This window comes from Pan troglodytes, chromosome 17 (assembly GCF_028858775.2).
Source record: "Pan troglodytes isolate AG18354 chromosome 17, NHGRI_mPanTro3-v2.0_pri, whole genome shotgun sequence".
In the NCBI taxonomy this organism is placed as follows: Eukaryota; Metazoa; Chordata; class Mammalia; order Primates; family Hominidae; genus Pan; species Pan troglodytes.
The window spans coordinates 33038231-33064621 of record NC_072415.2 but is presented as its reverse complement, the minus strand read 5'-3'; the positions used below and the strand labels follow the sequence as shown (position 1 = coordinate 33064621).

At 46.8% G+C, this 26391-nt stretch overlaps 1 protein-coding gene across 4 annotated transcripts in view; it reads right to left on the bottom strand.

Annotated features, from left to right (window-relative positions):
* Positions 1 to 26391, bottom strand: part of CABLES1 (Cdk5 and Abl enzyme substrate 1) — a 124402-nt gene that overhangs the window by 42519 nt on the left and 55492 nt on the right. For all 4 annotated transcript variants that reach the window (XM_016933439.3, XM_063795561.1, XM_054671990.2 and 1 more), the window contains 2 exons: positions 23101 to 23193; positions 3594 to 3671 (listed from right to left, as the gene is read on the bottom strand). In XM_016933439.3, coding sequence (XP_016788928.1) covers positions 3594 to 3671; positions 23101 to 23193 — 171 coding nt within the window. The remainder of the gene's footprint in view (positions 1 to 3593; positions 3672 to 23100; positions 23194 to 26391) is intronic.

The following is a 26391-nucleotide window of genomic DNA, read 5'->3' as shown; positions in this document are numbered from 1 at the left end:
TTGTTTCCCAATTAGTAAAAAAAAATTTAAAAATCATAATTATGGTTAAGTGGGTTGTTTATAAATACAATGTCTGCTCATTGAAAAGTTTAAAAAGCATTCTGCTTCTTAATCCTGCTGCTACATCACAATATTTGGAATTGTGCTCAGAGTTTCTTGGGTGAGTACAGAGGTAGACTGTGCTGCAGAAACGAACATGTTCTTTTCTGTTAGGTCTGACAAAGGACCTGAAGATTTTTTTGTTATAGAAAAAAATCCTCTTCTAGCTGGGTACAGTGGCTTACACCTGTAATCCCAACACTTTAGGAGGCCGAGGCAGGAGGGTCACTTGAGTCCAGGAGTTTAAGACCAGTCTGGGCAACATGGCGAGATCTCATCTCTACTAAAAATTTTAAAAATTAGCTGGGTGTGGTGGCGCGCGACTGTAGTCCTAGCTACTTGGGAGACTGAGGCGGGTGGATGGCTTGAGCGTAGGAGTTCGAGACTGCAGTGAGCCATGTTTGTGCCACTGCATTCCAGCCTGGGCAACAAAGCAAAATCCTGTCTCAAAAACAAACAAAAACAAAAAACAAAACAAAAAAATCCCTCTTGTGCACCTTGGTTTCCTCATCTATAAAATCTGGAGGAATAGTGGATTTGAATCTGTTCACACCTAGGATGTAAAAGGTGGGATCCCACACACTCATTTTGCTTCTCTGTCCAGGGCCAACACAGCAGCCAAATCTGCTGAATATCCTATGCAGTGGCCCTTTCTGCAACACAGGAGGCCTTCCCAAGCAGCAAGAAGGAGACCGAGGCATGAACAGACACTGTTTCCTAGCACCAACTGGCTGCCACCTAGCATTTCCCTGAGATGTTGAAGAGTGGAGGGCCACGCATATCCACAAGGATGTCCAATGGAGATGGTCTGAGTGCCCTCTTCCTGGGTAATTTAAGTTAAAACAGCTTCCTACTGGCTTTGCAGAAATGCCGTTATCTTCAAGTTAATGGTGTGAGGTAGAAACTTCCCCATTCTACAGAGGAGCCAATGGAAGTTCACAGAAGCTAATAAGTAATAAAAATTCTAAATCTCCCAAGTTCTTCACAATGATTCTTTTTTACTGTCAGAAATATGGGGTCCTTGCTGAGTGGGCCCTAGCACTTCTCTGCATGCCACGTGCCATGCTGGAAACCTTGGATCCACTCACTCCTGGGAGCTACAGTTAACCTCTGGGAGGCAGATACCAGAAAAGCTCCATTTCGCAGCAAGGTTTCTGCAGATACAGAACTTATCTTGCCTGTCTGCCAGTGTGGGTCATGGAAAAACTTACGGCTGAACAGACTGGGGATTAAATCCCCATTCTGGCCCAAAGTTGATGTTTGAGATTTCAACTCTTAAGGATGGATCAGTGATGTCATCTACAAAATGGGGATGAGCACTTGGGTACCACAGTGAGGGGTACTCTATCCCAGACCTTGGAGAATAAAACGAATATGGACACTTCAAAGACAAGTGTGGAGAAGCCAAATTAAAGAAACAGAATGAGTCTTCAGCCAGGAAGATTCAAGGATTGCTTGACTGGGTATCTCCGGCATGCATTAAAAGTTGTAGTTGGCCGGGAGTGGTGGCTCACGCCTGTAATCCCAGCACTTTGGGAGGCCGAGGCGGGCAGATCACAAGGTCAGGAGATCAAGACCATCCTGGCTAACATGGTGAAACCCCGTCTCTACTAAAAATACAAAAAATTTAGCCTGGCGTGGTGGCAGGCGCCTGCAGTCCCAGCTACTCAGGAGGCCGAGACAGGAGAATGGCGTGAACCCGGGAGGCGGAGCTTGCAGTGAGCCGAGATCGCGCCACTGCACTCCAGCCTGGGTGACAGAGCAAGACTCTGTCTCAAAAAAAAAAAGAAAAAAAGAAAAAAAAAGTTGTAGTTAATTGTGTGTGTAATTTTAATGTGTCTCCCCTGCTAAGCTGTTCAGGGGCACAGGAACCCAATCCATCCTTCTCTGCCTTTGTCCCGGGCACCTGGTCACATGACAAGCACTCAATAAATGAATGAATGAGATGGAGCTAAGGAAAGAATGTGTCAATCAGAGAGGTCAGCCAGGGAAACCCAGAGAAACGAGGCTGATGTCACAGTACCATCCAAGCTCTGGCCAAGAGAGGACCTGCTGGCAAAGAGCCTGCTACTGATAATACAGACACCCTGGAGGTGTATGCCCAGGCTGGTCACACTCAAACATTCTGGGCCCTTTGGCTACTACTTGTAATAAGATGAATGAACTGGCCTCTGGGGTCACACCAGGTCTATGAGCTGGTATGAGCTAATTTTGTCAAGGAATGAGCCTGCTCTTCCAATGTAGCCAGACCCGGGGCCACAGCAGGTAGGTCAGTCAAAGAGAGCTGCCCGACAACATCTCTCTGGGCAGCCCACTGGCCACTAGATGGTCCTTAAACCTCCGAGCTGCAGGATTTGCTGCTACTTTTTCTAGAACACCTACTTTGCAAGGTTTGGCTGTAAGGATGTAAATAATGAAAAAGACGAGCTCAAAGTGTGTGCCTAACAAACAGTGCCATGATTATCGCTCCTTAAGGCACACATCTCATCAATGACTGAGTCAGGATTCCATGAATATAGATGTGTTTTCTGTCCCATGGAGCTGACAATGAAGAGTGCAGCTAAGGACCTTGGTGAATCGAATAGGCTGTAAGTTTAGCAGATCTACAGGGGAAAGGGGAGGTCATGGTGAGCAGGAAGGCCTGGGGTAGAGCTCATGGAGATGGTGGAAGATGAACACATGGCGAATGAGCACCAGTGGCCATACGGCCCTCCTTGGGGACAGTGGTCACATGTCTGTGGTGTGGCTGGCACAATGACCAGACGCCACAGCCAGCATCCCATGATGCTCGACATCTTACGCAGTGAACTGTCCTGCCTTCGATACCGGTGGCAGCCTGATGACAGACACCAGATACATGAAAAGGCAAAAGGAGCACAAGGAGGAAGGAACACGGTGTTCAGGGATGGCGATGAAGAGCGGAGGCTTTGCAAGGACGGACCCTCAGGTACTTACTTTTTTTCAGAGTAAAAGGAGGGGCTTGTTGATCTAGAGAGGGAAGCATTCCTCTGGCCTGTAGCTAGTTACCTAATCTCTGGTCCTGGAACCCTTTTGCTTTGATGTTTCTCTGTGGTGGCAGCTCCAGCTTGCTGGTCAGTTTCCAAACCCAAGCCCAAGATGCAAGGAGGTGGAATGGTCACAGGGTTTGTTCTGATTTCTTCCTTGACCTACCTTTTTTCCAAAGGTTGGCATGGCCCTGTGGAATATGGTGGGCCCCGTAATGTTCTTGCTAAAGCAAGTATTGGATAAGGTAACAAAATGTAGATTTAGAAAGAACAGGCAATAGGATGGGACACACACGCACACACACAACGAGGAAGCTTTCTGGCTGAAAAGAAAGTGGAACATCTTTTTATCATTCCAGTGTACAAATACTGAATTTGCAGTATCAAAGCAAGGCAACTTCTTGAAAATGGAAAGGATGGCCACATTATGTACATTGGTGTGAGAACTTTTCACCCAGAGAACTACAAAGCATGCATGCATATACATACCCGACTTGGGTACTGTCGCGATACGGCAGCACTGAAAATATACTACAGAAGGATCTTCTGCCACTGATAAGGACTATTCTAAAAAATAAAAAAAAGAACAAACAACAAACACACTAAATGCAAAGACTCAAACTAAAAAACAAAATCTATAGCAATTAAGCATTCATGGCATTCATAGCAGTATTTGCACGCTCCCACCACCTCCTCTGGCAGATGGTATTCTGCTCTCCTTGCAAAATGCAACCCCAGCATGGCAGAAGTGGGCTGCCTCTCCTCATCCCAATATTAACAGGTGAGACACCAGCAAGGGTCACTAATGAGTACACCTGCACCCCTTCTCCTGCAAGACCTGCTTGCTGTGGGCTGCACATGCAAGAGGGAGCAGACAGAGCTGAGTCCAGGGTGGCCAGGGCTGGGTGAGCAGTCATGCCACATTTAAACCATTGATTTCTATTTTGCAGTAAACAATGCAAGAGCAATAGCGCCAGAAACTATGAGCAGGAAAGACACTCAGAGGCCATCATGATCATTAGGTTTTTCATCTGCTGGCAACATGTTAGGTTCTGAGAATAGATTAAGGGAACAATTACATAATCAGTCTTAGCCTCCATTCCTGCTATAAAGATTCTACTGGAAACAGCTCTACATGATGGTCTTATGCAATCAAAAGCCACTTAAAAAAAAAACATTAAAACAAAAACAAAAACCCTCAAAAGCACTTATCCTGGCATCTGAGAATAACTTTTGCTAAAGGGAACTGCTGATGAAAAACTGGAGAAATGAGTGGAAGAGATTTAAAAACAACATTCTTTGTAGCACAAAGTCAATATCACATCATATGGGGAAGCTTATTTACTTTTGTCATCCTTTCTTTCGACAACCATAAGACCAGGGAAAATGGTTCTACTACTACATGCATCAGGGTTTGGAGATTTCAACTTTGTTGTAACACTATGAAATTAAATCGTCCTGGGATGTAGTCCGGTTCCCTGGCACGGCAAACCAGGCCCTGTGTCTCCTGCTTTCTGTCTCTCCAGTTTCAACACCCACAGAATTTCCCTGATTTTACCGTTCTACCTGTACTGAAGTACTTACAGCACCCCCACCTTAACAAAAAATCCTGCTGTTTTATACTTGTGTTCTTTGCATGCTACTACTTCTGCCTATATGCCCCACCTTGAAACACTCAATGAACTCCTATTTATTCTTCCAAACGTAGCTCAGAAGTACCCCCTCCACGGAGTGTTTGTTTTTTGTTCCCTTTTTGGTGCTGTCTCCAATTCCCCATTCACACGTCCAGGAGGGCACGGATGTGATCCACGCTGCTGATCATTTGCCTCCCTCCTTTACTAGAGGGTGAGTCCAGGCAGGGGTTTAGTGCATGGTGGCCCTCCATCTATGTATGGGTATTAGATGTCACTGAAATGCAGTGTGGGCCTCAGAGCAGCAACACTTGAATATCCGTCATGGGAGGGCAGGGCTGCAGGCATCCTATGCAATCAAAAGCCACTTTCGGCTTTTGGCACTTTTGGTGTCAATTCCATAGCAGTTCATATCCCCAGTGGTTAATGGGATGGGACCAAAGTAACACACTCAGCTTCGAACACCAGCTGTCACTTTTGTTTGACCTCGGTCAGCTTACTAACACTTCTGAGCCTCATTCTGCCCTTCTAAAAAATGGGATAAAATTAGTAACTATCTTATTGGAATGCTGTAAGAGTACACGAGCCCATACTTGGAGAACCCTCAGAAGAGCAGCTGGCAAATAGTACACACTCAATAAATATGAACCATCTTTACTGCAGACCAGCTGCCTGGGTTAGGATTCAGGTTTTCCAGCTGAGTCCATGGACTCAGAACCTCTTCAGACCTCTGTGCTAAATACCCAGGCCTGCTCAGACCTGAAAGGCAGTGCTGCCAGGACAGCTGAAAGACCCCATGCATGGCTGTCTACATCGGAGTAGCATGAGATGTACACAGAGATGCTACTGAAGGGAGATGCTGCTCATCAGATACCACGGGCCCGGACGCTGGTCACTGTCGAGGACAGAGCATCATGTCCAGAGTGGACTGTCAAGGCCTGAAGGGCCAGGGGTTACATGAATCATGAGCACACCCTGCTGAACACCAGCCAGGCTCCTTGGGCTTGCCTGCATGGAGCCCAGCAACAGAGCTTCTCATGCTGCAGTGCCCCTGTAAATTTACCTACAGAGACGTAACAGCCAATACTTATTAAGTATTGATTACGTGCCAAATTCTAAATGCTTTAACTGATGAGGCACGTCGAGTTGGTGATGTGCCAAAGGAGATGCACCAGCTCTTTACCACTACGAATGCTCTTCCCTAAACCTTACTAGAAAAGCCTGCCCCTTGGGGGCGTGACTGGGTACCCATGGACTTTTTGGATACTAATAAGTCTGCCTTCATCCAGACGTTCTAGGCCGGCTTTCCAGCCTGGCCTGTGGGTCACCATGCCCAGTGCAGGGAGGGGCAAGAGGGTGACAGATCACACACCCCTGACCTTGGAGCTGCTGGAGCCAGGGGAGCCCTGCTCAGCCTGGACCCCTTCCCAGATGGAGGGGCAGAGGCTCTCCACACCCTCACTGCCACTCCCTGCCATCTACCCAGGACAAAGGCCAGGAGCAACTCATTCATGTGTCACTGGGCATCGATGTCCTCTGCAACACAGTGGCAGGAATGTGTTGAACAAACTCCACTGGCTTAGCGATGCTGCATTTTCCTCACTACTCATGCTAAGGTTTCCTTCCTTCCCACACACTAAATTTGTTTGGACGTATTTAATAGAACAAGAAAATGAGAGAATATAAATGCAAGTGCAATCCAAGTCTTCTTTCCCATCTTTCAACCACAAGGTGCCTATCAGTAAATGGGCTGCTTGTTCTATTAAGTGAGCGCTCACTCTGGGTGGTCCGCACCACTATATCTAGGAGAGGCTGACAACATGCTGCTCATTCCAGAAAAACATGTTATTTTACCGCATAGGTCAAGTTTAGCAACTATGAATATGGACTGTTTTAACAATTCCAGTAGGGTTGCTACTTCCCTGGTTGGCCAGTCTCAAGCGGCTGGAGGGAGGAGGGAGTATCACATCTCCTTCCCCTCCCTTCTCCAATCATTTCAGAGACCCTCAGTTTCTGCAGGGGCCAGAGGAGGAACTCACAGCAGAGACCCGCACAGAGGCTCTGCAGACGGTTTGCCAATGGAGCTTCCAAGAACACATCATACGTGTTTCCTGAAGTAGTTCTGGCATCTGGGAGGGACTGCAGGCGTGAACCACAGCAGGCAAGTAGCAGCAAGTGATGGCTCCCGTCTTCTTGGCTTCTTACACTGGGAAACCTTGAACAGTATGGTTCTGATAACAGGTCCCATGTGATCAACCGTTATGTTTAGAACCTGTGGGGTTCATGTGAATTTGCAGCTTTTCTCTTTATAAACATTAGGGAAATGTCCATGGTAATGGAGATACACAAGAAGAGAATCAGATGTTTGCCTCCTGGAAGGTACCTCTATTATTTGAGAAATAATTCAATCAGATGACATAAACAACAAGCACAGTCCACTTCCAATGTCAGACATTGACCACCCTCATGTCTTTGCCTCCAACCACGGCGGTTCTCTTCTCTTACACTCAAATGGCATGCAAAAAGCCCAAATCATTTCCCCCACCTGTGACATACAACACTTTACTTGGAGTTGAGATGACCAGAAAATATTACGTGAAAGATTATGACTTCAGAAGAGTAATTAATTCCAGGGAGATGGATCTTTAAGGAATTAAAGGTCACATTTCCACATGAACATCGGCCAGAGGAAAAAAATAGCAAAGGAAAACATTCCCTGGGGCTATAGCCCACATGGACAAAGCATCTTGGATACACAATGCTTCCTGAAACTTCCAGGGATCCTCATGAGTGCTCGGAAGCTAACGGAGCACCGTCCAGCTTTCTTTTTCACACAGCCTCATTGTCATGCTCTTAGGAAAGTGCTTCTGGTATGAGGGATCTTGCAGCTTCAGACCACAAAGCTTCCACAGCCACAATTAGCTCACAAGATGCTGAGTGTCCAGAACAGCCAGGAGATGCACAAGGACCGCCCCCCCCCAAGGTGACAGAGCACCACGGGCCACTTTTCACCAAATCTGTTTTTACCCCCTCAGCCCAGCACTGGCGATGTCTAAAAAGGCAATGTCTCTCACCAGCCACGGTCCTCAAGTATTTCCTCTTTTGCCAAAAAAAACGGAGCCTTGTTCTATTTCCAGCCACCTGGGGAGTCTCTGTTGGTTGTGAGAAGGTCTCATCTCTTACAGGTGAAATGTTCCATTACAACAGAAATATTCTCTTAAGGACATGAAAACAAGCAACCAAGTCCAAGAGGCAGAGGAAAGAAAATCACATCTGCAGTAACGGCGGGGTGAATACAGTGAAGCCCAAACACAGCCCAGGGGTGTCCACAGCCCAGGGGTCTGTATTAGGCACTAGGCACACATGCAAAAATTCTGTGGTTCATTCCCTCCATGCCCAGGAAGCAAGAAAGAATACGCCTACAAAGCTGATGTTGTGGGTTCAACTGTGCTCCCCAAATGACATGTTGGAACCCTAAGCCCCAGTACCTGTGGTTGTGGCCTTATTTGTAAGTACAGGTGTCCCCCCTTATCCACAAGGGATGTGTTCCAAAACCCCCAGGGGATGTCTGAAACCACGGATAGCACTGACGCCTGTATGTACTATGTTTTTTCCTTTGCAGTCATTTCATATAGGGCAGGTAGCGAGACCATGTAGATAGGCTGGACCAAGGGCTGACTCATGTCCCAGATCAAACAGAGTGGGAGGGTGAGAGATTTCACCATGCTACTCAGAATGGCATGCAATTGAGCACTTATGAATTGTTTGTGGAATTTTCCATTTAATATTTTCAGACCATGTGGTTGACTGTGGATAAGGAGGGACTGCTGTAGTGTCTTTGCAGATGTTATCAAGTAAGGATGAGGTCCTACTGGGTCAGAGTGGGCCTTCAATCCAATGGCTGGTGTCCTTACAAGGGGCAAGAAATTTGGAGATACCTACACATGCACGAAGGGAAGAAGGCCATTAACAGTGGAGACAGAGATGGAAGTGATGCAGCTACAAGCCAAGGACACCAGGGCTCACCAGCACCACTGGAAGCTGGAAGAGTTGAGAGCTGATTCTTCCCCTGGGGCTCAGAGGGAACATGGCCCCCGCGCTTCCAGTCTCCACAACAGGGAGAGAACTCCTTGTTGTTGTCTTAATCACCCAGTTTTGTGGCACCTTGTAGGGAAGCCCTGGAAAGGGACACAGCTCTCCCTGGCATGGCTCTGGGCCATGCACCCCAGCTCAGCAGGTCCTCTGCACACCACACTATGAGTGCTGTGCACAGAGACGGTGAAGGCGTGAAGGCCAATGTCCGGAGACAAATGAATATTATGAAATCTGGAAAACTCATTCTCTTCCCAGCTCCACTCTGACCCCTTTTCCCACAGCCGTTCCTTCCTCCTCTCACAATGCTTTATTAAAAGCTGGAAGAAGGGGACTTGACCCCTTTCCGTCTCTTCTGAAGAGCTGGCAATGGCATAATGAGAGCTGAACGAAAACACCACCACCAACAACAAAATGTTCTTGTTTACTCTATTTAAATGCTCATGAGCTATTGGGGGGATGCTTTTCCTCCTTAGGAACAACTCCCCTCACTGTTGGATGTGCCTCATCTGGGTACAAGGGCAAAGTGGAGAATTGGTAGGGGCTCCAAGAACATTCTTCACAGAGCGATCTGTTCCTTTCTGCCTGGAGTTGGAAGGAGATGCTAATCCAGGGCCGGAGCTGGGAAGAGAAGGGGTCCCGTGGACAAGAAGGCACTAGAACAAGGAGCCTGAAAGTGCTGGGGCTGGCCTAGGAGGAGGAGGCATGGGATTCTAACAGGTGGGAACAGGAGGAAGGGAAGCACGGCTTAACCCTGTAAAGTGTGGAGCTGCACAGGGCATCTGGAGCCAGGGAACTGGGGGGCATGAGTTAAATGGTCTGATGCATCTGAGAATCTGTGCTAAGTAGCCCACAAATACCACATGGTGGTACTGTTACTGGTGGAGGCATTAGTCTTCTCTTCATGACTATGACTGCCACCTCCACCACCACACTTCCATGACCACTAAGATCACTGCTACCACAGGACATACTGCAGGCAGGCCTCCCCACCTGCTAAGGAGGCACACCTTATCCTACAACCTAGGGAGTGGCAAATTTCTGATAAACAAGTTATATAATCTTCCTCTCCTCCTCCCTCCCTCCCTCACACAAATATTTTCTGAGCACTTAATCCATGCCAGACATTGTACTAGGTGCTGGGGATCTGATGATGAATGGCCCAGCTAAGAGCTCCCTCCTTGCAAAGCTTAGGCGTGGTTGGGAGATACCTCCATGCAGAGGTGTAAGTTCTCTGATGGGTACTAGGGGGCGCTACTGAACATACAGGAAGAATAACCCAGCCTAAAGGAGGCAAGGTGGGCTTCCTGGAGCAAGTGATAACTGAGACCTCAGGGATAAGTGGCAACCAGTCTACAGTGAGAAGATATGCTGGCGGGAAAACTGGCATGAGTCAAGGTTGGGAGAAAGAGCATTCAGCCTATTCAAGGAACTGAGTGAATAATAAATGTTCACGGACCTCCACGTGCCTGACTCACTAGCGTTTCCACTCCCCTCTGTACAGCCCTTTGACCAACACCCCTGACTCACGCAAAACTCAGGCTGGTAGGCTGTTCGCCACCAACCCCCACTGGGTGAGTTGTGCACTTACTAAGGGTCCCTTATATATGACCTAATCCTGTTTATGTCAGTTGTATTATTATTTATATTTGCACTTGTTTATTAAAGACTGTGCACTGCTGGGCACCGTGGCTCACGTCTGTAATCCCAGAACTTTGGGAAGCCAAGGTGGGAGATCACATGAACTCAAGAGTTTGAGACCAGCCTGGGCAACATAATGAGACCTTGTCTCTACTAAGAAGAAAAAAAATCAGCTGCGTGTGGTAGCACACGCCTGTAGTCCCAGCTACTCAAGAGGCTGAGGTGGAAGGATTGCTTGAGCCCAGGAGTTCAAGGCTGCAGTGGGCTATGATTGTGCCACTGTATTCCTGGGTGACAGAGCAAGACCCCGTCACAAAAAAAAAAAAAAAGTGCACAAACTAAAGAATGTGAAAATGAACAGAAATGCTGTTTAAATTTTTTGTTTAATACTGGATGCTTTAAAAAATATTCACACATGGCAAGTCATTGAAAAAAATTGCAGTTGAAATAGGAATGAGCAAGACTGTAAAAGATTAGGAAAAAATTGTAAAAATCCAAACAGATTTTGCACTTAGATTCTTGGGCCACTTTCGAGAAGTCCAACGTGGACATCCCAGCAATGGGTGGGAACAATGAGGACATAAGGAAGTTGATGCCACAGACAGACTCTGATCTGTGGACCCCCACACAAAGGAAAGGCACGGCATGAAAAGCTGCAGAATGGGCCATCACTCATGGGCCTTAAATGCCAGCACAACATCTAAGCTGTGTAGGAGATTTCTGTGGGTATTTCCTTTGGCATTTACTAACCTTTTCCCCAACCAAGCGATTACTGTGAATAATTCAGCGTCGCTGAGGGTGGCATGGGGGAGAAGCATTAGTCCAAATGTGAGGCTGGCTGGAGAAAGGCCTCCTGAGCCCTGTGGGAAAGTCGGGGTTTGGGAGTCCCCAGCTTAAGGTGGGGATTGCAGCCATGGTGTGGAGGAGCACTCACAGGAGTGGAGTGGGATGAGAAGCGAGGAGGGTCTGGGACGCGGTGGGAGGACAGTGGGCAGGGAGGAAGGCAGGCGCTGTCAGATGGGCAGAAAAGCTCACGAAGTCAGAGCACCACAAACTGGGTGGCTTAAACCACAGAAATGTACTCTTACAGTTCTGGGGGCCAGAAGTCCAAAATCAAGGTGTCGGCAGGCCCATGCTCCATCTGAAGGCACTGGGGAGGGGTCTGCTCCAGGCCTGTCTCCTGGCTACTGGTGGCTCCATGGCTTGTGACAGCATCACTCCAATCTTCACACAGCACTCTCCTCATGTGCCTCTGAGCCCCAGTTTTCCCTTACTTCAAGAGACTGGGGCTTTTGCTCCGTCACCTAGACTAGAGGGCAGTGGCATGATCTTAGCTCACTGCTGCCTTGAACTCCTGTGCTCAAGTGATCCTCCTGCCTCGGCCATCCAGAATTGCTGGGACTACAGATGTGAGCCACGACACCTGGCTTCAATTTCCTCTTTCTATAAGGATATCGGTCGTATTGGATTAGGGCCCATCCTACTCCAGTATAACCTCATCTTAGTGAATTACATCTGCCACAACTCTGTTTCCAAATAAACTCACATTCTGAGGTACAGGGAGTTAGGACCTCAACACAGGAATTTTGGGGGCTAAGGTAAGGAGAAAACAAGAAGAGTTTGGTGTCACAGAAGTGAGAATGTCCGGCCAGGTATGGTGGCTCAAGCCTGTGATCCTAGCACTTTGGGAGGCCGAGGTGGGCAGATCACCTGAGGTGAGCAGTTCAAGACCAGCCTGGCCAACATGGTGAAACTCTGTCTCTACTAAAAATACAAAAATTAGCTGGGCGTGGTGGCAGACACCTATAATCCCAGCTACCCGGGAAGCTGAGGCAGGAGAATCACTTGAACCCAGGAGATGGAGGCTGCAGTTGCAGTGAGCCAAGATCACACCACTGCACTCCAGCTTGGGTGACAGAGGGAGACGCCGTCTCAAAAAAAAAAAAAAAAAGTCAGGAAGGAAGGCCTTTTGGAATTCCCTCCCCTCCTGCTCAGCCAGAACAGCCCTGGTAGCTGCATCCTGAAGTGTGGTCCAGCCCTGAGTCATCTGCTAGCTATAATTACTGTTTTCTTCTCAATGTGTTGCAGACCAATGATGCAGACCAAGGACTGATGTCTCCTCTGGGCTCCCAGGCTAAGCAGAAGATTAAAACAGAACTGCCGATAGGGTTTGGCTGTGTCCCCACCCAAATCTCATCTTGAATTGTAGCTCCCATAATTCCCACATGTTGTGGGAGGGACCCGGTGGGAGATAACTGAATCATGGGGACAGTTTCGCAAATACTGTTCTCATGGTAGTGAAAAAGTCTCAGGAGATCTGTTGGTTTTATATGGGGAAACCCCTGTTGCTTGGCTTTCATTCTCTCTTGCCTGCTGCCATGTAAGATGTGCCTTTTGCCTTCCGCCATGATTGTGAGCCCTCCCCAGCCCTATGGAACCGTGAATCCATTAAGCCTCTTTTTCTTTTTTTACTCAGTCTCAGGTATGTCTTAATCAGCAGTGTGAGAACAGACGAATCAGCAGCGTGAGAACAGACGAATTGCTCAGTCTCATGTAGGTCTTTATCAGCAGCATAAGAACAGATGAATACAACCGCCAAGGGAAGGTTCTGTCCAATCTGAAACAATTTCCAACTCTTTTACCTTTCCTCTGTGACTGCTTTTATTTCTTCAAATCAAACTGGTGGAAAAGCAGCAACAAGCACCCACAGGCTGTGAGCTTTTCAGTCGCAAACACGTACACAAGTGCGCGGCACTAAGCACAGCTGCTATTGATTCTGTTGATTGAAAATCATTTATCTCAAAAGCCTCATGCAACACTACAGAAGCAGCCAGCCTCACCTCCATGCTATTTAAAGAGGCATGAATAATAAAACCAGGTGCGTGTGGTGCTGACCCAGCACACCGCCGGGAACTGGACACCAGTATTCTCAGTGCCGAGTGACTGCCCTGCATGCCAGCTTCTCTCCCCGCTCCCGCCACTTAGTGCCAGGCGAATAAAGCCAAGGAAATGCGATGGTGAGACTTGTGAGCAGCTCTGGGGGCCATCTCAGTGAAGGAAGAGCCTGGAACCGGAGCCCCAGTGAGGTCTGGGGAGTCCTGGAGGCTTCTTCAGGCTGTCCACTCCCTGTCCTCCTAGACTGGGGTTTTGTTAAGAACTGATCATAAACACCGATGATGACAACGATAAAGATGCTTCCTGCCGCCTTCTGCCACTGAGGGGATGGCAGGTGCTAGCCTTTTTACGAAAAACAAAATCTCCGAGAGGAAAAAAAGCCAGCTCAGGAAAGGGTCCGTGTTGCAAGGTGCCCCACAGAAGATGCTTGACTTCTATCAAACTGGACGGGTTCATTTTAGGGAGAAAAAGCAATGACATTTTTCTTCTTTCAAAAAGGCCAGTCCGGGGCTGGTAACGAGCCGTTTTATTTTTTGAAACATGCCACTTCCTCCAAGTCGTTTTTCAAACTAAATTAGGCTGACAGCTTGGAACTGATGAGATCACAAACAAGGTCTTAATTTAGTTATGACCCATCCCCTTTTTCCCTCCAAAATGTTTTGGTGCAACAAGGAAAGGCTCCAGCTTGACTTCAGTCACTGTACTTTTACCATCTTCCTTTAAAATGCAGATAAAGGGTGCTGAAGTCTTTCACGTGTTTCTTTCTTTCTTTCTTTTTCTTTTTAACGTATCCTATTGAGTTCATACTTTAAAGAGAAAACACTCTGGCTCAGTTCTTTATCCACTTCCATCTCAAATCCTTTTACGTCTCTTTGAAAATTCCTCCCAAGGGAGGAGATAGCTCAGTCGACTTACTGCTGAGGACATTTCTCTACCTGTTCACAATGAGATGATTCTTGAAGCAGACCCAGGAGGCAGCACTTCCAGGGCACATGAAGCCATCTCCTGCATGCCATGCCAACATTCAACACCCAGATGACTTCAAAAGGACACCCAGTAAAGCCCATGCAGGCACGTGACAGAGGGAGGAGACACCCAAGTGAAACGAGGGCTCTGTCGCTCTTCAAGACAGAGGTTCATGAGTCTCAAGAACTGGGAGCACCAAGAGGAAAGCTCCTTTCTTAACAGGACCGTGAGGGTCACTAGACATAAATGTCACAAAAGCCACTGAGTGTCTCCAGTCTTTTTTTTTTTTTTTTTTTTGACGGAGTCTTGCTCTGTCTCCCAGGCTGGAGTGCAGAGGTGCGATCTCGGCTCACTGCAAGCTCCGCCTCCCGGGTTCACGCCATTCTCCTGCCTCAGCCTCCCGTGTAGCTGGGACTACAGGCGCCTGCCACCACGCCCGGCTAATTTTTTTGTATTTTTAGTAGAGATGGGGTTTCACTGTGTTAGCCAGGATGGTCTCGATCTCCTGACCTCATGATCCGCCCGCCTCAGTCTCCCAAAGTGCTGGGATTACAGGCGTGAGCCACCACGCCCTGGCCGAGTGTCTCCAGTCTTTATACTCAGAATCCCTGCTGTCCTTCTGATGCGTCAGTCCTTCCTGGCCAGCAATGAGCGAGGCTGTGTAAATGTCTGTCTTCTTCAAGGGTGTATCTAATGGCTGGGAACTGAGATTTATCTTCACTTCTGTTTAGCCTCCACTGTGGCACACAAGCAGGGTTCTCAGTGACGATGCAGGTTAGAGCCCACGGTGACTGGCTCTCCTCTTACAATAAGCAGCAGCTTCCACTTGCCAACTGCCCTCCTCAGCAGGAGCTTCAAAGGCCCGTTCCAGATGCTGTGGCACTGGGCCGCCAGCCACCTCTCTTCTTTGACAAAAGGCTTGCTTGGACACTTGTGACCAGCTTTTCAAAAAGATCTTGAGTTGCTTTTGAACTTCATATCAAAATGAACTCTTTTAGAAGATAATACCCACCCACCCTCTCATTTTCTACAGGGAAGATAAGTTTACCAAAATGACCCGCAGTGCCCACCCCTGACTTTTGGTCACCCAGAGTGACTGTGTTCCAAGGTGAGTCAGATCACTCGCACCTCTGCTCAGCACGCTGCGTGGTTCCCACCTTGCTCACAACCAGACGGACCTCCGCAGTCACCACCGACTTCTCAGAGCTCATCTCGCCTTCCTTCCTTCCTTCCTCTCAATCACCTCCACCACGTGGGCTTTCCTAAAGTTCCTCAAACACACCCTGGCCCTTCTGCCTCAGCGTCTCCATGACTGCTGTTCCATCAGGGCGCATGTGCTTCCCCACTGGGATAGCCCCAGGGCCGGCTCCCTCACCTCCCTCACACCTCCACTGTCAGGTCTCCCCATTGCCCCAGAGTGTCCTTCCCCAACCCTGGCTGCCTCAGTCTCTCTCCATGGCACATCATCTCATCTTTCACCTGTGCACATTTATCATTTCCCTCCCTATTGGGATGTAACCTGTTTTATTCATGGATACATCCCAATAGTCACAGAGTAGGTGCCAGCAAACGTGTGGGGTGGACTGAGGACGCATGTTCCTACAGTGCATGTAGTTAAGGAACTGCCTTATTATTGGGCACCTTGTATCTGGAGAGTCATTAAGCAATAATTCCTCTTGCCCTAAACCCTGGTAACCTCTTATCTACTTTCTGTCTATATGGACTATTCTGGTTATTTCATATAAATGGAGTCAATTGACATTTGACCTTTCGTGATTGGCTCATTTCACTCAGCTTATTTTCAAGGTTCATCACAACTCCTTCCACAAAGTCCACTGCTGGGGGACCATCCTAATACACATCTAGCTTTCTATGACATGACATGCACGCTGATGGTAACACCACAGATGGGACCCGCCCTGGTTGGGTGCAAAGGCGACACCAGCCTTCCGTGATACTAGCCTTCCATCAGGACAAACTAAATTAGCTCCCTCTGTATTGGCATTGCATTGTGAGCCTGGGGTGGAACACACTGTCCTAAATGCCAAGATATTTTTCATGTGTACTAAAAAATCTGTATCCTGTGCTATAATCAGCAGTCCACCTGAATTACATTTATCCTTGCTCAGTTTAATCTCGGTGGACTGGCTCTAGCATTTCCAGTGAATGAAGTATCTGCATCTTGGTTCTCATCTGTAATGCTCCTTCCTGCTTCTGCTCTCCCTGCTTTTAGCTTTCCACATGGCTGACAACGAGGCTTCTGGGCCTTTACGCCAATCACTCATCTACGCTGCAGGAGATAACGCTGGCTGCAGGGACTGCAGGAGATAACGCTGGCTGCAGGAGATAACTGGCTGCAGGAGGTAACACTGGCTGGAATACCACATGCTATTCTATTCAAACTCGCCCTCAGGCTGATGATGGTCAGCTGACAAATTTCAGCCACCTGCAGAAACTCCAGCTTCACAATCACCCGGCCCTTCTCACTGCTCTATCCACAGGGACATGCGATAGTGAGGAATAAACTGACATTTTGCCGCAATCTAGATATGTAATGTCCATGGCACTTCCTCACTTTACTAACTAAGTTATTCCATCAATGAGGAATCGAAGTTGATGGGACATGACATTTTCTTAGTGAACTCACGTTGACTGCTAGCAACCTCCACACAAACCGTCTGTTCTCAAACTCTGCTAAGCATCAGTTCTAGGCTTGCCAGTCTATGATTATTAAAATCTACCCTCTCCCGACCGGGCACGGTGGCTCACGCCTGTAATCCCAGCACTTTGGGAGGCCAAGGCGGGCGGATCACAAGGTCAGGAGATCGAGACCTTCCTGGCTAACATGGTGAAACCCCGTCTCTACTAAAAAAGTACAAAAAAATTAGCTGGGCATGGTGGCGGGTGCCTGTAGTCCCAGCTACTCGGGAGGCTGAGGCAGGAGAATGGTGTGAACCCAGGAGGCGGAGTTTGCAGTGAGCCGAGATCACACCACTGCACTGCAGCCTGGGAGACAGAGTGAGACTCCATCTAAAAAAAAAAGAATCTACCCTCTCCCATTACCCTCACACTTGTTTCCACTGTAAGGCAACTTTTGCTTGGTATCAGACTTAAAACTTCATTCATTCTCCACGGCACTTTAAAGATCATCTGTATTTCCAAATTCTTTCTATTCTCCAGGACCTAGCCCTGATGACTACAATTCACTTAAAAGGCCTCTCTGTTTATTCAACTTGCTGAGTGCCTACTGTGTGCCTGGTAGGTGGCTTTGTTTAGAGTCTGCACTTCCAGTTCTACTTGGTGAGGAAGTTAAAAGCAGGCCAGCAGCTGACATCTGCTGACCCCGTACCATCATCCCAGGAAATTCGCCATCCTTTCCCTTCTGCTTCTGACCATTGTCTTAATAGTAATAGCCTATGGCTATTACTGGTGTTTTATTTTATTGTGGGAAAAAATATATATATACACATATATAAAACATAAAATGCCATCTAATCAGTGTGCTATTCAGTGTCATTAAGTACATGCACAATGTTGGGCAACCATCATCACTGTGTATTCCTAAAACTTTTCCATCACCCCTAATAGAAACTCTGTACTCATTAAGCAATAATTCCCTCTTGCCCTAACCCCTGGTAACCTCTTACCTACCACCTTCTGTCTCTATGGACTATTCTGGATATTTCAATTAAATGGAGTCATATGACATTTGACCTTTTGTGACTGGCTCATTTCACTCAGCTTATTTTCAAGATTCATCCACATTGTAGCATGTATCAGTACTGATTCCTTTTCATGGCCAAATACTACTCCATTGTATGGATACAGCACATGGTCTATCCATGCATCTGCTGAGACACTGGGGTTGTTTCCACCTATTAGCTATTGTGAATAACACTGCATTGGTGTATAAATATCTGTCTGAATACCTATTTCAATTCTTCTGGGTATACAACTAGCAATTAATTGCTAGGTAATTAATTACAACTAGCAATTAATTGTATCGTAATTTTATGTTTAACTTTTTGAAGAACCACCCAACTTTCCCACGGTGTCTGCACCATTTTATATTCCATCAGCAATGTATGACAGTTCCAATTTTATTTTCTTTTTAACAATCGAGTTCATCTAGACTTTAGTCTCCCTCACCCCATTCTTGTAAGTTTGCTTAAGCCATTTTAAAAATTAATCCTTGGCCTTAAGCTAATGATTTTTAAAAAATCAGAATGCAAGAGGGAATTTTCTCAAAGTCCACCATGACACACTATCTTACTGCATATGGATTTTTATCTCCCACATTCTCGTCAATGGAGACAATGAACTTTGCAATCTGATGCCTGGATGTGAATTCTACTTCCCACTCTCGGGATCATGAATGTTTTAGTTTCCTACGGTTGCAGAACTAACTGCCACAAAGTTAGTGACTTAAAACAACACAAATGTATTATCTTACAATTCTGGAGGTCAGAACTTGGAAATGGGACTCATGGAGCTAAAATCGAGGTGTTAGCAGAGCTGGTTCCCACGGGAGGCTGTAGGGAGAATTGGTTTTCTTGCCTTTTCCAGATTCTTAGCAGCTGCCTGCATTTCTTGGTTTATGGCTCCATCCTCTACCTTCAAAGCCAGCAAAGCCAGAGGAGTCTTTCTCCTATTGCATCACTCTTGACACTGACGATCCTGCCTCCTTCTTCCACTTTTAAGGACTCTGTAACTACACTGGGGCCACCTAAATAATCCAGGATAAACTCCCATTTAAAGGTCAGCTTATTTGCGCCTTAGTTCCCCTTTGCCATGTAACCTAACACAGTAACAGGTCCTGGGGATGGGATGTGGATATCTCTGAGGGCCGTTACTCTGCCTGCCACTAGACAGTAATGCCCTACTCAGGTTGTTTCAAGGATTATTTGTATTTCTAAATTCTTTCCATTCCTCGAGATCTAGTCCTGAAGACAAACTCATTTAAAAGGCATCTCTACTCATTTATTTGACAAACACCTATTGAGTTTTGAGTTAATGAAACAAAGCATGTTTATATTTTGGGTGTTTGTTTTTGAGACAGGGTCTTGCTCTGTCACCCAGGCTGGAGTGTAGTGGTGTGATCTCGGCTTACAGCAACCTCCATCCCCCAGACTCAAGCAATCCTCCCACCTCAGCCTCCCTAATAGCTGGGACCACAGTCGCATGCCACCGTGCCTGGTTAATTTTTGTATTTTTTTTGTAGAGACGGGGTTTCACCACGCTGCCCAGGCTGGTCTTGAACTTCTGAGCTCAAGCGATCCACTTGCCTCAGCCTCCCAAAGTTATCGGATTACAGGCATGAGCCACCATGCCTGGTCCAAAACAATGCATGTTAAAAACTTAGAGCCTGGCACCCAGCAAGCACTCAATCAAGGCATCTATTACCATCTTATCATCCTTGTAACTTTATCATCTCTTCTGGAAACATGCTCCAACCCAGAAGAATCTACTTCTTAGTCTAAACTTTCTGCGACCGTGTTCCTAAAATCCAGTGTTCTTTTCCAGCTATGAAGTCCACAACATGACCTCCCTCCAGGTCCTGAGGACTGGTCTGCCTTCTCTGTTAAGGCAGAATTGGAGCTGAGAGCAGCATCCCTCATGGCTTCCCCTACCTGCTAGGAGACAAAACACCCAGCAGGGCCAGCCAAGAGCTCCTGCCACGCTCTGGTTCTAGCAGTGGTACTGACATTCCCTCCACTCCATCTGGCTGGTCTGCGATCTGTTGGGCACTGTCCTTCTTAGCCTCCACCTGGCCCAACGATTTGCAGCATGACCCCAAAGCACCCTCAGTTTGGCTCCTCCGCACTGTATCTGCACACCAAGCCCTCTAGAAGGTCCCAATGCCAGCCTCACGGAATTCAGATGCCAGAGAGATGAAGAGAGTTTTTACAGAAGGCAAACTCCATCCTCCATTGCAACCACGTACTTCCGCGGAAGGCGTTCACTTCCACTTTGCATGCCGGCTGGGATTTGTGGTCCAGTGTCACAGGGTGAAGTGATTCCTCACAGGTGAACATGGAGCTGTCTCAGGCCCCAAGGTTTATTTTCTAAGCAGCTACTCTGATATTGATCACGAGGTATATTTAAGTTTTTTGTTTTGTTTTTTCAATGTCACAAGTATTGTCTTTTATTATATCTGGTTCTCAGTTTTAAAAGCATGTTTTCCCCTTTCTGTCTCAAAATGTGCTTGAAACTCTTGGTTAGGTCAGATGTGAGTATCACAACAGAGGTTCCCTGTTCATTTCTCGAGCTGCACTCTGGTCCTTGCTGAGACGAGAAGTCCATATCCTCCTCAATACTGGGGCCTCTATCACACGGTCAGCAGGTCTGGGGACGCGGGAGCCTCCATGCCAGGGTTTTCAGGGTCAGAAGAGCAAATGAGCCGTGGATCTGGCCTGCAGACTGAGAGGCTGGGCTGTGCTCATCAGGGGTCCCAAGGAGACTCAGGAGCTGGGCACAGCCCGATGCACAGATGTGACTGAGGCTGCGCAGGCAGGGAGGGAGCCTGCAGGGGCCTTGGGGAACGTGCAGGTGCCACACACTCACCTCCCATTTCTGAGGTGGGGGGATCGGAGACCCCTAAGCCAGCACAGGGGTGCCTCCCTCTGAGATCACGAGCAGAACCCCTCCTACCTGTCATTTCAGGGACTGGGCTCACCCAATGCCCCGGCTGCCTCCAGCAGGAGATTCTGCTCCTGCTGCCCAGCTGCCGTGGGGCAGAGCTTCTGCTTTCCTCTCTCGAAAGGCTGGGTCATGTCCTCTCATTCATCAGCTCTTGACTACAATTTCCTTCTGTCACCTCAGAAATCGTATTTTCTTCCTGGCTTCCTCCCAGGCTCTCACTTTCATCTGTCTAAGGACAATCCCTCCTTGCTAATAAACCTCAAGTGGGAGGGCCAGCCCCTCCTGCCGGCCCTTTCATCTGCCCTTTGCACAAGAAAACCAGCTCTCACCTGGGCATACGACCCGCCGTGGCCTCAGCCTACAGCCTGCGGTTCCCACACAGGCCCTAGAGCTCTCTTTCCTGCCCTAAATTCCAATTCTCAGATGTTCAGATAAGCTAAGAATCCTCTTGGCTCCCCCTGAAAACTCCCCAGCAAAACTGCCAGCAATTGTGGGCTTTGCTGTTTACGTTCTCTTAGGTCAAGAGTGTGCTGGGGAAGGTGGCTCCGTAATGTTCTTTGGAAATCTCATTAATCCAAGTCTTTTATTAACTGTATCCTCTCACTACCTAACCATGCTGGGGTAATTATCTGACTTTGTGCCGTGCCAGCTAGCATCAGAGGTGGGAACACTACTCCTTGACCCATTCCTTTGGCTTTGTCATTGACTTCATTGAGAAATTAAAGGCTTTCTACATTTATGTTACGATTAAAGAGATCATGAACAAAAACATAAATGTAAATCAATGGTAGATAATTACACTAAAATGGCATGAGTAAGCTCTGTATTCTGTAAGTAAAAGCCTCAAAAGAAAACAATGGCAGTGGTTAAATAAAGCACAATAATTCTTAAGTGTCAGCGAAAAAAGGTGAGAGAAATTCAGAGTATTCGATTTAACAAATAACTTGGTAAATTTAAACTAAAAGCATTGTACTTAAAATATGAACATATACTGACGATGTAAAAATCATTTGGAAAGCTCAATTTTGCTATTCTGAAACCATTGCAACTGTTATAAAATCGTGTTCCCTGTCCTTATAAGGCTTTAAAACTAGGCATAAACTTCAAGATAACAAGCCTGTAAAAACTGTAATTGTTGTGGGTTATTATACAGGCTGTACAGGGTACTTTACTCCCGACTTACAGTCATGCTGGGCCTTAATGAGTCTAACTAAAAGACTTTTTAGCAATTTTCATTTTGTATGGATTAGAGAGTATTAGTGGGGCCCATATGGTCTTCTATAAATTAGGAGATCAAACAAGAGAGTCTTCTACAGCAGGACCTCAGCTCTGGATGGCGTCTCTAACTCACCCATTCAAGTCAGTGGGGAGCAACTGCCCCCAAGGGTTACACAGCACCAGGGACCCCAGAGGTCTTGGACTCTGTCCCCATGCACCATTGGAGCTGAGATGAATGGACTTAGCCATCCAATCATGAGCATGCTGGCAACAATGATTCTGATCTATCTGTTGTCTGGAAGGTTTTAATATCACGGTCATATAAATTTCAACCAGTTTTATTTAATGGTGCTTTCCAAACGAGCAGCTGAAGAGCTGGAGAAACACATACTCCAGATGTTGGCTGGCCCAGGAAGCGGGATCAGCACTGAGGAAGAATCTGCCAGCAAAGTCATGATTCTACTCTCCTAAAAAGAGAGTCAAAGCCAGGACCCAAACTAAGTTCAGGCGCATATCTGGGAGGGCATTTATTGACCAGAGCACACAGTGGTAGTGAAAAACGAAAACAAAACCAACAAAGCAGAAAAACAAATAAAAACTCCCCAAAACTCAACTGTTTTTCTGTTCAAAGGTTTCTATAAAAATCCGTTCGTGTGTTCTCAAAAACTCAGTTTGTTTCTGGTCTAAACATCTCACTTCGCCTTAGAGAGCATTCATTATTCTCTACAGATTGCTTTTAGTGATTCTGGCATGAGTGGGGTGGAAATTGTCGGGGAAGGTTCCATGAGATCCTGCTCATCTTAAAAGTGTGGGCTTGCGTTTGCTGAGTTTTGGCCACTAAAACTGTCCCCTCCTCCAGTCCCTGTCTCCACCCACTGGTGCTGGCAGCCGCTTCTGTGTGAATGTAGTACCTGCCATTCCTGGTATCGTGTTGCCGCATGTTCTTGATAAAATGAATCTTCTTAAAATTCTTTGGTCTGGGTGAACCTGAGAGAGTTCGACATCTGAAAAATAAAGTCATTTCAAAAACACAGTCAGTTGCCTGCTGGACAGCTGAGACGTCTCCACATAAAGACAGGAAGGAAGGACCAGACAAATGGCTTGAGTCACCCCAAAGCAGGCAGGAGTCTGCGAGGATAATGAAGACAACACGGCTGGAAGCAAGGAAGCCTAAAAAAGGCCCAATAATAGACAACTTCTTGATAATACTGTTATTATTTTACATGGGTCTCTAAAAAGCCAACTAATCAAGAATATTGTCCCCTGCATTAAAAAAAACAAAAACCTATGCAGATTCCAAAGACATTATTCTTTATTGTTGTCTTAAAAAGAATCCTGCTGTATCAACGAAGGGGAAGGGAACCAAAAACTGTACATTTAAAGGGGGTAGGGAAACACCGGAAAATTCAGTTCAAAAACAAGCCTGAATCATTTTTCTTCTGCAACAAGATTTTGGCCTGAATTACCTGGACAGCTGCCTTAAGTTTCAACTTGACCTGCTATGCCTGGGAGGTCACAGCTTTACACTGAATGAGAAATCAGAGACCCAACTAGTTGCTGTTTTTGTTTTGTTTTGTTTTTAAGACAAATTTTAAATAAACATTTGTTGAGCTAAAATGGCTTGGATTCAAGTTTTCAAAAAATTTTTATTCTGCTGGAGTATACAGCATTTGCCTGTACTATAGGACTGGCAAAATAGACCATAGGCCAAGGAGACCTTATTTGTGTGTAGTGTTTTCACCTGGCAAATTTTAAGTTACAAAACCACAATCACAACGACAGAAAAGCAAAATGCTCAACAAACAAGAGTCTCAGTTTATTCTAGATAAAAGGGGCTGTGACTTTTCGATTTTGGGTTTTGCTACCGAAAAACCTTTCTGACCTGGGCCACAGGAGCCAGCTCCTGCCATGGGACATGGGTGCCTGTGACCTGATTCTTGACTCTAAAGAAAGATTCTGGGCTGGGCGTGGTGGCTCACGCCTGTAATCGCAGCACTTTGGGAGGCCGAGGAGGGTGGATCAACTGAGGTCAGGAGTTCCAGACCAGCCTGGCCAATATGGTGAAACCCCGTCTCTACTAAAAATACAAAAATCAGCCTGGCACGGTGGCAGGTGCCTGTAATCCCAGCCACTCAGGAGGCTGAGGCAGGAGAATCGCTTCAACCCGGGAGGCCGAGGTTGCAATGAGCCAAGATCGTGCCACTGTGCTCCAGCCTGGGCGACAGAGTGAGACACAGTCTGGGGGAAAAAAAAAAAAAAGAAAGATTCTTTTAAAGGCTTGCAGAACCCTGTTTGAGGACATTTAGTAGATGCTTCCTGTGGCTTTCAGGAGGGGTTAGAGTGGGGTTGGGATTGACACTCCCCCACCCAACTCTAGGCCTCCAAACCCAGATTTTTAAATTTTTTAAAAAGAAAGGCAAGGCCTTGCTCTGTCGCCCAGGCTGGAATGCAGTGGTGCCATCATAGCTCACTGCAGCCTCAAAATCCTCCCACCTCAGCCTCCCAAAGTGCTGGGATTATAGGTGTGAGCCACTGCGCCTGGGCCACTAAACCCAGATTTAATTGGCTAAGGTTCAAGGAGATAGGGCCTCACTCTGCCTTTTGCTCTCTGAGAGCAGACCCAGAACTCCAAACAGCCTCATTTCTTCCTCCAGAATGACTGCTCCAATCTGCAGGCCACTCAAAGTTCCCACCTGTCACACACACGCAAAGAAGGTTCTTGAAACATGGAGTCACTGGAAAGAGGAGAATCCCTGAAAGCATAAAGTGGTTTCTAGATAGGGCCAAGGGCTCAGAAGCATCCTTATACCACTTCCCTGGCTTCCTTTCCCAGGAGCAGAGCTTCCTGGGCCAGTCAATCTGAGGGCAGCAGGCCAAGAGCTAGACAGTGTGCGGGTTCAGGCGGCTCGCAGATCCTGCCACCTCAGCAGACTCTAGCTCCTTCCTCCCACCTCCCAGCTGCAGGAAGCTGGGACTGACGCCAGCACAGACGAAGGATGGCCTGAGCTGCTCTCTGCAGAAAGAGGGGCCCCAGACTCCTCAGCCTTCTTCTGGAAGTGGAAATCCACAAAAGGGCCACAGGTGGCTGTCTGTACCAACAAAGGAAGGAGCTGAGGCCGCGATCACTTTAACAGCTGCGGCCACCAGCATCCATCCACCCAGTCTGGAAAACCAGGGCAGGTGCCGATGGCGGCCACGTTTGCTGCAAACAAATAGAGGTTTTTCTTGACAACTAGTAGAGACGGCTTAACTCCTTATTTTTGGACACCAGGTAACCACTAGGCAGGTGCAAAACTTCTCAGTCCAAGTCCTCTCATGACGCATGCTCAGTTCTTGGAGTTACAGGTAGATACAGGAAATCTACTAACAAACCATGATGTGCTAGAGGAAAGTAGGACTTTTAACAGGGTAACTTAACAAGATCTTTTAATTCCATATCAGCACCCAATTCTAACTGCACATACACCCTACTAATCTAGCCCTTCATTAAGCAAGCTGTTTGTTGTCTTGCCTTTTTTTTTTTTTTTTTAAGCATTCAACCAAATCACCAGGGAATCTAAGAAATGCTTTAAGAGAATTGTGGCATTGGCAACAATTGCCAAGGAACTGGAATACCAGGTGCTCAGGTTGGCAGGTTAAGCAAAGAATGAATTAATTTCACAGCCGCCTGCAACAGCGTGTAAACATCCATTTAAAAACATACATTTTAAGTGATGCAAAATTAAATTAGCATAGAATTAAATTAAAAATTAATTTAATGAAAGATTAGCTCTTTCTTGTTAGCACTGATTACAGGATATACTTAATTATGCAAAAGGTCTAATAGATTCCTTGGAGCCATTTGTTCTTCTGCTAAGCTTAAAAGCAAGTTGGGCTAATAGCCTTCCACCCGCACAGTTCCCAAAATACTTCAGCATCATTATTGGTGTTACCATTTCACAGACCAGAGAAGGCTTCAGCGATCAGCCAATTGGTCTTCCCATTTTATAGATGGGAAAACTGAGGCCCCAGAGACACTAAGTCAATTTCCAATGCTACATACCCAGCTGGAGTCAGGCTAAGAACTCAGGTTCCCAGGCTCTCAAACTAATGTCTCTTCTTCTACATCATGCTAATATAACTCCTAGGAATAAGTGAATTTCTAAGTAAATATGAGAACAGTTATGCTTTTTAAGTTCTCTTTTTTTAAAGTTTTCTTTTTT